This window comes from Hevea brasiliensis, chromosome 14 (assembly GCF_030052815.1).
Source record: "Hevea brasiliensis isolate MT/VB/25A 57/8 chromosome 14, ASM3005281v1, whole genome shotgun sequence".
NCBI lineage: Eukaryota > Viridiplantae > Streptophyta > Magnoliopsida > Malpighiales > Euphorbiaceae > Hevea > Hevea brasiliensis.
This window is the reverse complement of record NC_079506.1, coordinates 5,887,063-5,900,769: the sequence shown is the minus strand read 5'-3', so window position 1 is coordinate 5,900,769 and position 13,707 is coordinate 5,887,063. Positions and strand designations below refer to the sequence as shown.

General features: G+C 29.4%; 2 protein-coding genes across 6 annotated transcripts; both read left to right on the top strand.

Moving 5' to 3' along the window:
• Positions 1–58: 58 nt before the first annotated feature.
• Positions 59–3,647, top strand: LOC131173177 (F-box protein PP2-B10-like). Of its 5 annotated transcripts, XR_009143398.1 has the most exons (7): positions 61–293; positions 1,311–1,411; positions 1,490–1,608; positions 1,682–2,200; positions 2,951–3,036; positions 3,111–3,204; positions 3,314–3,647. XR_009143398.1 is itself a non-coding variant. In XM_058135108.1 (4 exons), exons 2-4 carry the CDS (start codon positions 1,349–1,351, stop codon positions 2,196–2,198), a joined length of 699 nt encoding a protein of 232 aa, XP_057991091.1. In that variant the 5' UTR covers positions 59–293; positions 1,296–1,348; the 3' UTR covers positions 2,199–2,288. The 5 variants fall into 5 exon arrangements, 3 of the variants coding, with proteins under 3 accessions (XP_057991091.1, XP_057991092.1, XP_057991090.1); XR_009143397.1 differs by having other exon boundaries at positions 2,951–3,204; XM_058135108.1 differs by lacking the exons at positions 2,951–3,036; positions 3,111–3,204; positions 3,314–3,647 and having other exon boundaries at positions 59–293; positions 1,296–1,411; positions 1,682–2,288.
• A 5,544-nt stretch (positions 3,648–9,191) lies between these two features.
• LOC131172538 (F-box protein PP2-B11-like) lies at positions 9,192–9,554 on the top strand. Its single transcript, XM_058133513.1, has one exon. It carries the CDS (start codon positions 9,192–9,194, stop codon positions 9,552–9,554), a length of 363 nt encoding a protein of 120 aa, XP_057989496.1.
• The last annotated feature ends 4,153 nt before the right edge of the window (positions 9,555–13,707 follow it).

Here is a 13,707-nt window from a genome sequence, read left to right as displayed (position 1 = left end):
TAAGAGTCCTCAATGTGCACATCATTTTAAAAAGGATATAAGTTCAAATCAACTACCAATAGTTTTAAAAATGACACCCATAGTTTCATTTGGAGGGAGATTCGATTTCAGACTTTCAACCTCGATAGCACGACCTAACGGTTTCCTCTCATCTTTTTCTTCTCGGGAAGCTCCCTTTCCATTTGAGAGGGACGAGTCCAGAGTTAGTGGCCTTGGAGTAGGAAATTGGAAGAAGCAGCTGGTGGAGGAAATAGAATGAATTTTGAATTTCGCTTGATTGGGTTTTTGAGTTTGTAAGTCTCTCCCTTACTGATTTGTTTTGTTTCTGGGTTTATTGCTTTAGCTATAATAGGTGATTTCTTGTTTTATGGAGTTTCCGAATTTCTAAATTTATGGATTACAGAGATTTTGTGGGTTTAGGGTTGAATTTTGATTTTGTAGTTTTTGGATTTTAAACAGAAATCACCAATGGCGTTCCAAATTCAAATAAAACTAGTTATTTTTTTGCACATTGGGTGGCTTATTTATTTTTTATTTTAATATATAATTTAGTATTTATTTTTGTAAAATTTTATATTTTAAAATTATAATATAAAATTTAATCAATAATAAAATTTTTAGTTAATTATATTAAATACAATTAAAATTTTTATTAAAATTTTGAATAATTAGAAATAGTTTGTCCAAAATAAAATCTTAAATATTAGGATAATATTTAAGAAATAATAATAATAATAATAATAATAATAATAATAATTAAGTGTTAAATAATTTCTTAATTTATGATCTATATTTTATTCTTCTCTCTTTAAAAGAAAAAGAAAATTTTAAATTTTATAATTAAATATAATAAATTAAATTTAAAATAATTCATAATTAAAATAAATGAATATTATTTAACAAATCGTTAAATTATGTAGATTAAAAAATATGATATATGATAAATTTTTAAATACATTAATAAATCAAAAGACTTAATTTTATGAGATCAATTTTATATATATATATATATATATATATATATATATATATATATATATATATATTTCTCTGATTTCTGTTTGAATTTATTTGTAGCCATGGTTTTCTGGGTGTTCTTCAATATTTATTTTTATTTTTATTTTAATTAAAAATAATAAATAATTTAAAAAAAAATAATAATTTCATTATTAAAAATATAATATTTTACTAAATTAAGACTAAGATGAGTTTGTAAAAAATTAAAAATAGACTTATTTGGTCAGGGCATTTTTATGCTTGCTTCAATTATGAAAACTCAATATATTACCCAAAAGCTTCATTGCAAACAGAGTGCCGGCGAACGTTCAACCGTTTTCAGGTCCTCTCGATGTCTGCAAAGAGTCATCTCAGCCTCTGTGATTCTCCGATTCTCATCGACGATGGCAGAAAGGTAATCTCGCTCCCTTCTCCTCCTCCAATTCCTGCTTCTCAGATTAACTCTATCTTATCATGTCCTTTCCATTAACAGAGCTTTGCATTGGAGAAATGGACCGGGAGGAAATGCTACATGCTTTCTGCAAGGGACCTTACAATTATCTGGTCCAATTCTCCAGATTATTGGAGATGGTTACCCGACCCAGATTCCAGGTTCTCCATTTCTCTCTTTTATTTTCCATCTAATTTTTTGATTAAGAAACTTACTGAAGCTTTGTGCGAACAGCTTTTCGGAAGTGGCTGAGCTTATTGATGTTTTTTGGTTTGAAATCAATGGCGAAATTAGTATCCAGATGTTTTCCCCAGAAATATCATATGCGGCGTACTCGGTGTTCAAATTGATAACAAGTGCTTATGGGTTTGAAGGACATCCAGCAGAGATCACTGTAGAACTTGCTGGAAGTGAAAAGGATAAGCGTAGTGGTTTTTTGGTTCCAGTAAGAGGACAGAGGCGCCAACACCAGACTTTAAGAAGGCTAACTGGTTTGTTTAACTGCAGCCGGGTTTCGGGTTCGCAACCCTCTGTGCCTCCCGGAAAAAGCTATGGCAAATACCCGAAAGAGAGAGTAGATGGGTGGCTGGAGATTGAATTGGTTGAGTTCTGTAACAAGAAAGGCGGAGATGGAAAATTGAAGATATGTTTACGGGAGACAGGTGGTCGCCGGAAACGTGGTGTCATTGTTCAAGGGATAGAGATTAGGCCGAAAGGAGAAAGCAAAATTAAGCAAGCAATCGCTAATTGAAGGTTGGGCCAAAGACTATTTTTTTTTTCAGGATTTTCTATTAATATGTTGTAATTTGTTATATTATATATACAAATAATTGAAGCTTCATTCTCTTTGCCTTATTTACTCTAAAGTTAACAATTTGTGGTAAAGAAATCCATAGAAACTACCTCTGAGATTTTTCAATGATAATGTTTAACTTTGCTTTGCTTTATTGTGGAATATAAAGCTCAATTTTTGCAATTGCTGCCTTGCCACAGCATATATAAGAATTCTCTGGCTGATGACTTAGAGAAATTGAATAGGCTCTTGATATTTTTCCAGAAATCAATCTTCTTCAAATACAATAGCTATTATTTATATAGTTACCAGCTCTTTCCATGAATGTTCATGCCAATTACAACCTTCTTATCAAATTTCAAATTTTCAATTAACTACCACAGGCCATCCTAACTATTCTATTTCTTTCACATACAATCGCAGTCCCTTATTCTCCTTATTAATCATAACAGAGTACTAGTCAAACTCAATTCTATAAATCTATGGGTATCCAAGTCTCTGTTTGGTTACTTTTGTTTTTAATGCTTTTTAGTGTTTTAATTAACACATGAACTCTTGCCTTCTAGTAATCTTGACTTTGGTCTTTGGATGAAATCTTGCATGAGGAATAATGCTAGTGATGTTATTTTGTTTCCTTCCATTACAGTTATCTAGAGATTATTAGTTAGATATTCTTCGCTTTCTGCACTCATTTGCGTTTTTCTCTTCAGGACTTGGCCTATGTTTTCTGACTTGTTACTTCAAAAGTCAACTTCTATTGAGAATATGGAGGTTGCTAAATAATGAAAGTTGAAAGGTTTAAATTCATTCTAAGATCTCAATTTTAGTCACTGCAAAGAGTTCAAAAGCTATAAGGTGTTTAACTGTCAGGAGCAATATTGTTTGAGGCAAAGATTTCTTCGGGAAGCAGATGTGTGAAAATTTGTCAAAAATGCAGGCTAAACAAACCTCACTGCCTATCCTGGTCAGTCATTTAAACTTTATTGTATTGTGATAGTTATCTGCAGATTCCATGCACTGCCAAGAACAATTGGCAATTGTTGCATGACATCTCTCATTTATTATGTTTGCAGGACAGATTTGAATGTTCAGTTAACAAACTGAAGCAGAGAAGATATCAAGACAGTGACTACAGATTGATGGTGTAACAAGTTGCTTTGACACAAGCCATGTATGCAACCTGCTGAAATCAGACATTTCTGAGTAACTTATCTTTCTCCTGTTGATTTTCCTAGTCAATTGGACTGATGACACGAGTCATTTGTCGAGGGGGAAAAGAAGAAGACTGCATATAGTTGTTAATCATTGGTTGTTGATGTACTTATTTTATGTAGGCATTTTAAGGTATTTTTGTATCCATTTTCCCCTTTAACTTTATGTTCTATAGCATTTTTAACCTTTATTTTAGTTAAATTGTTATTTTTAATATTTTATATTTGATTTTTTAAAAATTTTTTTTAATAGGTTTTAAATGATTTAAAGATAAAAAAGTGCAAGTGGAGATAACTCAAAGTGATGAAAAAGCTAAAGAAATTCTGCTTGGAGAATTAGAGATAGAAATTTTCTTGAGTTCTTACATCGGCTATTGTTACATGTCATGTGCAGCAAGGAGAAACTTAAAGTGCAGAGATTTTCAAACAAACTAACTTAAAGTGCAGCAAAGAAAAAAATTTTAAAGAGAGTGATTTTCAAACAAAATAACATGCCCCGTGTTGTTGGGTAGTATTACTTTAGCAAACTGAAAAAATATTAGTTCTTTGCCAAACATGGGGCCTGTCGAAATCTAACATTGGGTCATGTTGTTTGGTGAAACTTTAGCATTGACTACGATTATTTTTAATACCTCACCACTTCTTGTACCTTTTTATCTTTCTTCTTATTAGATTTTTCTAGAATAATTTTTTGACATGTATATACATCTTATTCTCCTCCTTTCCAAAATAAGCCATATGAAAAAAAAATAAATAAATAAGGAGGAAGGGGGAGAAAAAAACTATGAGAAAAAGAAGAAGAGAAATACACCATTGCTGGATTTTCTGCTACAAAAATAACATTACAGTTGCAGATTTTTTGAGTTTTGAGACTTTCTTCATATGAGTTTTTCTATTCTTAGCTCAATTTCTTGTTCCTTTTGTTTATTTTGATAGTTTCCATTATAAATATTATTATGAGTGAGCAGATTTTTTAAGATTTCAAAGTTGGGTTATAATATTTTGAATTAATTTATAGATTTACATAGATTTTATTCAATTTATAATATTTATAAGTTTTGATTCATTCCTTATGTATTTTATTGACTTACCTAATGTTAGATCCTATTAGGTATAGTTTTTATTTGATTGAATGATCGAGAGCTGAAAATTATTAATTAAAAATTAAGATTTTGAACTTAATCACCTAGATTTAAAGATAAACTGTGGATTAAGAGCATTTATTGGTTGATTAAAAAGTTTCAAGGATTTATTCAATAAAAAGAAGACTGCATATAGTTGTTGATCCTTGGTTGTCCCCAATTGACAGATATATTAGAACCTTGCTGCTTTTCCAAATATATTAGAAGAAGAAATATTTAGTGGTATGCCATATTCTTAGATTTTTGTTTCCTTTATTTTTCTTCCTCCTCGATCGTTCCTCCTCTTTAATTTAAAATTTTATATAAATTAATAAGAATTATAAATCTGTTCAAATTTAGCGAATTTAAATTACTTTATAATCTTTTTACCTCAACAATTTGATGAAAAAAAAAATTTCATTGAAGACATAAGAAAAATAGCTTCGAGATTGTATAGCTAAAGGCTAATTTCTTCTTATTAAAGAAAAAAAAAATCATTTTTTTTAATTAATCAAGTAAAAAATGAATAAATAAATCATTTTTTTTTCAGTATATATTGGACTAGTAATTAATCAATTGATGATCTTTTGATTCAGTAAACAGAAATTTTTAGATAATGAATAAATAAATCATATATATTAAAAATTTAAAAAGGAAAAAAAATAAAACTTAGGAAAAATAATATCTTGTATTATTTACATAAAAAAGAAATAACAATTCATAGTGATTTTAATTAATGTCATTTGTTGATTAACTATCAATTGCAATTAAATTCTTTTAATCTTTCATCAAACTCAACTAAACTCCATTATCTTTTTTAGAGAAAAGATTTCATATAATCTTTATGTGAGCACAAGCTGCAATTAATTTAAAGAATCCCAACATTTATATTTTCATATTAAAATATATAGTTAGTATTAGAAACCTATATTTACTAATATATTTTCATAACAATTGAAAATAAATATATAGCGAGGAAGAGCTAAACCAAATTGATTTAAGCCATTTTAATGGAAGTAATTTCAAACTCAATATCATGAACCGACACCAATAATCATCCACACTCTCTAAAATAGAAAAAAATTCACAATTTTATGGAGCTCATGGTATTACATTGGGAAAAATCTTTATTTTAGAATTTCATTGAGAAAATTTTGCCTGCAAAATTTCTTTTCTCAAAACTTTTTCTTTGTTTGTGTTAGAAATAATGGAAATGGATCCAAATGTGATCTTAGTAGGAACGACTCCATCTTGTGATCCAAATGTCACTTTTTACTGTTTTCTATTGTCGTTTTTTTTATGCGTGGAGCCTAGCTGGGCCATTTTGTGAAATAGTCATACATCACTTAGTATTGCTCACTTTTGTTTGTTTGTGGTGGAAACCCTTTTTCCACATATATATATAATCTTATCTTCATTATTATCTTTTCTTTTCATTATTAAGGTCTTTAATTAATTTTCTTGCATTCACACTAACCCTTTCTATTTTTTCTTTCACATCATCACCATTAATTCACATTTACCTTTCTTCTTTGTCCCACTATTAATTTGACTAATTTTATTGAATTTTTCTTTTTGTTTATTTATTTATTATTAAATATTAAAAATTTACATATCATCAGATGAGTAATTGAGTTATTAATTTTGTTATTAGTTTTTGTGCATATCATCAGATGAGTAATTGAGTTACTATGTACCATAGCTTATCATGGTTCATGTTATCTGTTATACGTATATGTAGTTTGGTTGTTGTTTTGCACTAAGTAGCATAGCATGTGTTGGCTATTTTTAATCTAATTATGCATCTGTATAGATTCTTACATAGAATGAGTTTAACAAGCATCATTTGAGAACCATTATTAGATTCAGGTTGATATTTTGTTACCATATTTTAATATTCATTGCTGACTCCATGTGTTACTACAAACTGTTAAAAGAGTTCCAATCCCACATTTAAAGTATACAACAAATTCAATGGGCTTATAAGGGCAAAGGCTAACTAAGCTATTTGGTTAGGTCTAACCTTTTAATAACTATTGGTTCAAGTCCAAGTAAGTCCATCTCATGCTTGGAAACTATACAATTATCCTAATCTAGAAATCCCTTGATTTTAGGGATTTAATATCAGCTATAATATTTACATTCCTATCTTAAACTATGGAAAGAAGTGCATCTAGTAATCTCTACTTGCATTCTCTTTTGTGTAGGCACAAAGCAAATGTGCAGTTTACATCAAATGTAAGTACCATATGTTTTTATTTATTTTATCAATTTATTTTTTCAAAAAGCTTGGTTTTGTAATTATGTCACCATCTTAATGGGTTCCTTTCCTTGACCATCCAAGCATTAGGTTATAGAGGGAGTGTTAGAATAGTAGTGCAGAGAATACAAGAAAACAGAGAATTTTGAAGTGGAAGCTTTGAAATCATCTCACTTACAATGCTTACAAAATGTTTAAATACAACAAAAAGTAAAAATCTATCAACTACTCCAACAGAAAAGGAGGTGCCTTCTGCTACCAAAATGATGAGATCATCAGGATGCTGGGAAGTCATGAGCATTTTCTCAATGTAACAAAGACTTCGTCAGATTGCAGATATATGGTTTCTTGTCTGATGTATTAACAATGGTCAAATACTTCTCTCTGTAATGATGTATGCAGGAAGAAACAATTGGTTCACATGCTGAAGCAGGTATAAGGTCATAGACTGCAGATGTGACCTCCCATCTGCCTCTTCTGCAGAATGCTAACTATGTATGTTCACTGGACACAGGATATTCCCGGAGTTTCTTGGACCAACAATGCGAGTTATTTGAGAATGTTTTCCTCAAAATACAGAGCTCAATTCCACATTCAAACACCATTCTGCCTATGAGAGATTTACACGGATGGAAAATTTCTAATCAAAGTTTCTTGTTTCCTCAAAGACCTATACTGGAGCATCTCAAATAGCGAGCATTTCTCATCAAGCAAATCTAATTTAACAAAATGGTCCACCCCCCGAATGTCAACACTTAAATAGTTGTCCACCACGTTCTTAGGTGGATGTTCTTGTTGATGCCCAATCTTCAAGTTGTCAAGCTTTTTGTGTTGTAATCATAACGATTTGATTATGTTTTTAATGTAGTTGTTGAGATTGTGGTCATAAATATTATCCCTTCATATGTTTTCTATAATAATCAATCACAACCGATTTTTACTCCTAATTTTTATCAATTAAATTTGAATTAATTTAGAAGCTTATATGAGCGTCCCACCATTATCCCAATGTTTTTAAGCTTATTTGCCTTTGAATCCTTGAAAACAAGTATATGGCTTGGAGTGGATGTTGAATCCTGATCAAATTAAATAATTATTGATAATGATTTTTTTGAATATAAGATTAATTATTGGAAACTTAAAATGATAAAATTTAAAAATTGTCTTTAAATTTATATAATTGTAATACTATATTCTCTCATTTAAAACTATAACATAAAATTATCTAATTCTTAAATTTTAAATAGTAAATTTTTCTATATATTGTCATAAAATTATTAATTAAAAGTCGATGTTTAACTCAAAAATCATTAATTTAAAGTAAAAAAATTTTATTATATAAAATTATTTTATATTACATTTTATAATTAAAAAAATTATAATATTATAATTATATAAATTTAAAAATGATTATTAAAATTTATCTAAATTTTAAAGGACTTTTTGCTTTTAAAAAATTTACTTCAAAAATTAGGCCTAAAATAATTTTTTAGTCCCATCAGTCAATAATTTTAATTAAGATTAAATTTTTATTTTTAATAATAAAATATTAATTTTATATTTTAAATTCTAAAAATAACTAAACAATATTTAATAAAAACATTAAAAAAAAAACTAGGAGACAAATGTAGAGGGTAACAAATTTCTAAAACCCTTCCCTTGCAGCTATGGTAGTGTTGGTGTTCTTCAAATTTTATTTTATTTATTTATTTGTTAATTAAAATGAAGCATATTTAAAAAAAGTTAGGAGGATTTGAGTTTGAATGAAAGGAATTAATTTAGCCAAAAATAAAAATTTTCCATTCTAAAAATTCAATATATTACCCCCCAAAACTTCATTGCAGAATGTTAGCAAACGTTCAATTGTTTTCAGGTCCTCCCTGATGTCTGTAGACAGTCATCTCAGCCTCTGTTATTCTCCGATTCTCATCGAAGATGGCAAAACGGTAATTCTGACTCCCTTCTGCTCCTCCTCCAATTCCTGCTTCTCAGATTTCGGAACTGTATCTTATCATGTCCTTTCCATTAACAGAGCTTTGCATTGGAGAAATGGACAGGGAGGAAATGCTACATGCTTTCCGCAAGGGACCTTACACTTGTCTAGAGTAATTCTCCAGATTATTGGAGATGGGTACCCGACCCCGATTCCAGGCCTCTCCCTTTCTCTCCTTTATCCTTATTTTCCATCTACTTTTATGATTATGAAACTTATTGAAGCTTTGTGCGAACAGATTTTCAGAAGTGGCTGAGCTTATTAGAGTGTGTTGGTTTCAAATCAAAGGCGAAATTAGTATCCAGATGTTGTCCCCAAAAACATTGTATGCGGCTTACTTGGTGTTCAAATTGACAACAGCAGCTTATGGGTTTGAAAGCCATTCTGCAGAGTTCATTGTGGAACTTGCTGGAAGTAAAAAGGATTAAGCGTAGTGTTTTTTTGGTTTCAGTAAGAGGACAGAGGCGGCAATACCAAACTTTAAGAAGGCTAACTGGTTTGTTAAACTGCAGCCGGGTTTCGGGGTTGCAACCCTCCGTGGCTGCTGGAGAAAGCTATGGCAAATACCCGAAAGAGAGAGTAGATGGGTGGCTGGAGATTGAATTGGGTGAGTTCAATAGCGAGAACGGCGGAGATGGAAAATTGAAGATAAATTTACAAGTGAAAGGTGATCACTGGAAAAGTCGTATCATTGTTCAAGGGATAGAGATTAGGCCAAAAGGAGATTAAAAAATTAAGCAAGCAATTGCTATTTGAAGGTTGGGGCAAAGACTAATCGTTCCAGGATTTTATATTAGTATGTTGTAATTTATTATATTTTATATACAAATAATTAAAGCTTCATTCTCTTCTCTCTTCGCCTTATTTACTGTGAAGTTAACAATACGTGGTAAAGAAATGCATAGAAACTGTCATTGGAGATTTTGCAATGATTATGTTTAACTTTGCTTTGCTTTAGTGTGGAATATAAATATCAATTTTTGCATTGCTGTCTTGCGACAGCATATTTAAGACATCTCCGTGTGATTACTTAGAGAAAGCCCTAGAATTAATTACTAGCCAAGGTTGAATTGAGCTACCATAAATTTTTTTTTTTTTGTCCAATTAGATTTTTGAATTTCAAAAAATTAATAATTAGGCTCCTAGCTAAGTTAACCGCCTTAATTTACATAATTGATAAATAAGTAAAATAGATTTCTTAAAAAGATGCATTTCTCCTCATAATGCAATCTCGAGAGAATCAATCTCCTTCGGCATTTCTCCTTTATTCAATTCAATCTCATCAAAAAATTCCATTCTACTAATAGTTCAAGGGTATTGGAGTGGTTTTTAGGTTGTTTGGCTTCGAGTTCGAGTCTGTTATGTAGTAGATTTCTTAACAACAAGATCTCAAGTAGTAGAAAGAACAGAAATAAAGCAAAAAAAGAAATAAAGTTAAAGTTTTAAGGACGGAAAATTCTTACCAAGATCGGGTCTATTATGGACTCAAAACACAGGATATGTAGTGGGACTCATATATTAAAGATTGAGTCTATCATGAATTCAAGACAGAAACATGTGAAACTTACATATTTAATGGACAAAAAAATTCCTTCTAAGGAGAAGAGAAAGAGAGAATGAGAGAGAAATTAAATAGGTTCTTGATATTTTTCCAAAATGATCCCCTTCAGTTACAATAGCTATTATTTATACAGCCACCAGCTCTTCCCATAATTGTTCCTATCAATTACAACCTTCTTAGCAACTTTCAATTCTTCAACAAACTTACACATACAATCACGCTTCTTATTCTCCTTATTAGTATAACAGAGTCCTAGTGGAACTCAATTGTACAAAAAAAAAAAAAATTTCCATTCTCCTCGCTAGAATTGCATTGCTGCTGATGCCATTCTTTTTCGGCAATCCTTTGAATGATAGCCATGTAAAACTCGCATACAATAAAGAAAGGATATGGTGGGGAGGGAGGTTCTCCACTGTAGAATTTAAAGTTGGAGATGATATCAAGAAAATGACTGCAATCTGTTTATTTAACAAGTTGCTCTAACACAAGCCATGAATATAAACTGCTGAAATTCGACATTTCTTAGTAACTCATCATTTCCTGTGGATTTACTCTAGTCAATTGGACTGATGACATGAGTCATTTGTCAAGGGTGAAAAGAAGAAGACTGCATACAGTTGTTAATCGTTGGTTGTTCCCAATTGCAAGAAAGATGTGGAAATTCGCCTTCCATTTCTCACATCCCAAATATTCAACTTGTTTGGGAAAGAATTCAATTTGCAGGATACTGAAGGATAAGTTGGTGCTTCTCTCCAATTCGCAAATTATAATTATTTTTTCTTCCGAACTTATATGAGAAAATTCTCACTCTGATTCTATTGGCACAGGATAATGTTAAGTATTCCATGCTCAACAAATTTAGCCACTCTATGCCTTGGGAAAAGATGACTAAACTGACTCAACAAGCTAGTGAGAGGCGTCCCAGGACAACAGTATTTTACATCCCTGAAATTCTAATAAATTTTAAAGTGTTCAACAAATGCATATGGTGCTGAGTGCATTAGCAAGTCATACTTCTATCCATTGTATTCTTCATTGACAAACCGTAAAAAAAAAAAAAAAAATATATATATATATATATATATATATATATATATATATATATATATATATATATAATTTTACACGAATTATTAATTTTAATCAATTTTAGTCCAATTCCAAACTTTAGGACATGTTTAGTATGGCGTAATCAAAATTGTAATATAATCGCAATTATATTATATATTTAATTACGTTATTTGGTCACATAAAAAAATTTGATGTAATGGAATAATTATTACATAACATAATTAATCATATTTAAAATAATGTAATAGTTATTATATATAAAAATAGATATAATCATAATTTTTTATTTTAATTTTTTATTTATTATCAATATTATTACCATCATTACTATTCAGCTATCACTGCTCTATCACCACTACCAGCAACGCCACTATAATCATCAACATCAACATCATGTTATCACCATTGATATCACTAACACTTAAACCTCATTATACACCATCTAGCCACTACTACCACCATCATCTAACCAATGTTGTCACAGCCACCACCACTACTTAGCTACCACTACCACTCAACTACCAATCACTGTGACCATTACTACTTATTAATAAATTAAATATTAAAATAAAAATTATAATTACATTACACTATTTATATTTTTATTTGACAACCAAATAGAGTAATGTAATAATAATTATATTACATTACATAATTAATTACGTTGTATATATTATATTCTACCAAGCGTAACCTTAGTGTTAAGGGATTTTGAGCACTGATGTGGCATATGACATGAGCAAAATAATATTATTTTGAATGTTGCTACTTACATAGCGTGAAATAAAACATGATTGCCGATGTGACAAAATATTATTTGTCACGACACAAAATCGTGGTCGCGATCGTGAATAATTTAAATATTCTTAAATCATGTCAGTCTTATCAGAGTATCTTGAATAAATATATTGTCACTTACTAATCCCAAAAAAATAAATAAAATCTAAATAACAAAATACTGAATAAACATTATAAATATCCCATAAGTAAACTGTTGAGTCTCTACAGATTTCAAATAAAAAACTTAAACTGTTCAATAAACAAAACTAATTATTAGCCCAAGAAAATATGAATTCGGGTATACCATGAGAACAAATCAAAGATTGTCTCTCTCTAGAGAATGGACTGAATATTTGAATTAGTCAGAATTCTACCGATCCAAATAGATAATGCATGCAGAAAACGTGGTTTGAGCTAAATACTCAGTGAATGATAATTATAGCACACAATGGAATAGGAATAGATAGACACTTGATTAATTTCACAATAAATTTTCTATTCAATAAAATCATGCTCATGCTATCAAAATTATTAATAAAATAATTTCATAAAACATATATATAAAAGAAATTCATTTAATAAAAATTTTATGTTACAGTACACTAGGGTGATGATACCCCACATTACCAATGGTCAGATGGTAAGCGCGCTACCAGATATTATATACGTTCCTCCTCCTTCACAGATATCAATACATATGATACTAATGCAAACCATAAATTACAATGATGCATGACTCAACAATGCAACCTAATACCGTGATTGTCCACACGGCGGGGCCAGCTAACAGAAACAGATACTGGGCACAAGTACCAATTCAAAATAGAAAATCAATTTGTACAAATCAATCAAAATCAATAAAAAATTTCAGATAGAAAATAATAACTGATAGTGCAATTATAATAGTTTATTTCAATAATTTTAGAGAGTCAATAAGATCAAATCAATCTCAAATAAATTCAGTGTAATATATCAGTAAATTTTATAGTCAGATATCAATCAATATAAAGAGATTAAAGGCCTATTCTAGAAATTCTAATGGTTATAATGCAAAGATAATTGACAAAATCAATTATTTAATAAAAATCGAAATAAAATTCAATAATAAAATAAAACTCTAGAAAATCACATGTAAAATAATTATTAAAATACTGATTTAAAATTTCATTTAATAATAAATTTAATGTTAAGAAATTTTAAAATGGTGTCATATACTATAATTACCACTCACCTAGAACCTCCAAGACAATAGTTATTTTCAATGGAAGAGAGACAATTTCAATTGACAGATTGAACATTCAAATTTTTTACATACCCAAAATATAAAAGAAAAATATTAACTAATAATAAAATAATATAATAATAATAACATATATATATATATATATATATATATATATATATATATATATATATATATATATATATATATATTTTAATAATTTAACTTCAAGGTTATTGTCTATCAGT

Excerpts from the sequence above, each read along its gene's own strand:
- LOC131173177 (XM_058135108.1), top strand. The coding sequence starts at position 1,349 with ATGTCTGCAAAGAGTCATCTCAGCCTCTGTGATTCTCCGATTCTCATC. Across the intron at positions 1,412-1,489 it reads TCATCGACGATGGCAGAAAG|AGCTTTGCATTGGAGAAATG; the intron begins GTAATCTCGCTC and ends TTCCATTAACAG. Across the intron at positions 1,609-1,681 it reads TTACCCGACCCAGATTCCAG|CTTTTCGGAAGTGGCTGAGC; the intron begins GTTCTCCATTTC and ends TTGTGCGAACAG.
- LOC131172538 (XM_058133513.1), top strand. The coding sequence starts at position 9,192 with ATGGGTTTGAAAGCCATTCTGCAGAGTTCATTGTGGAACTTGCTGGAA.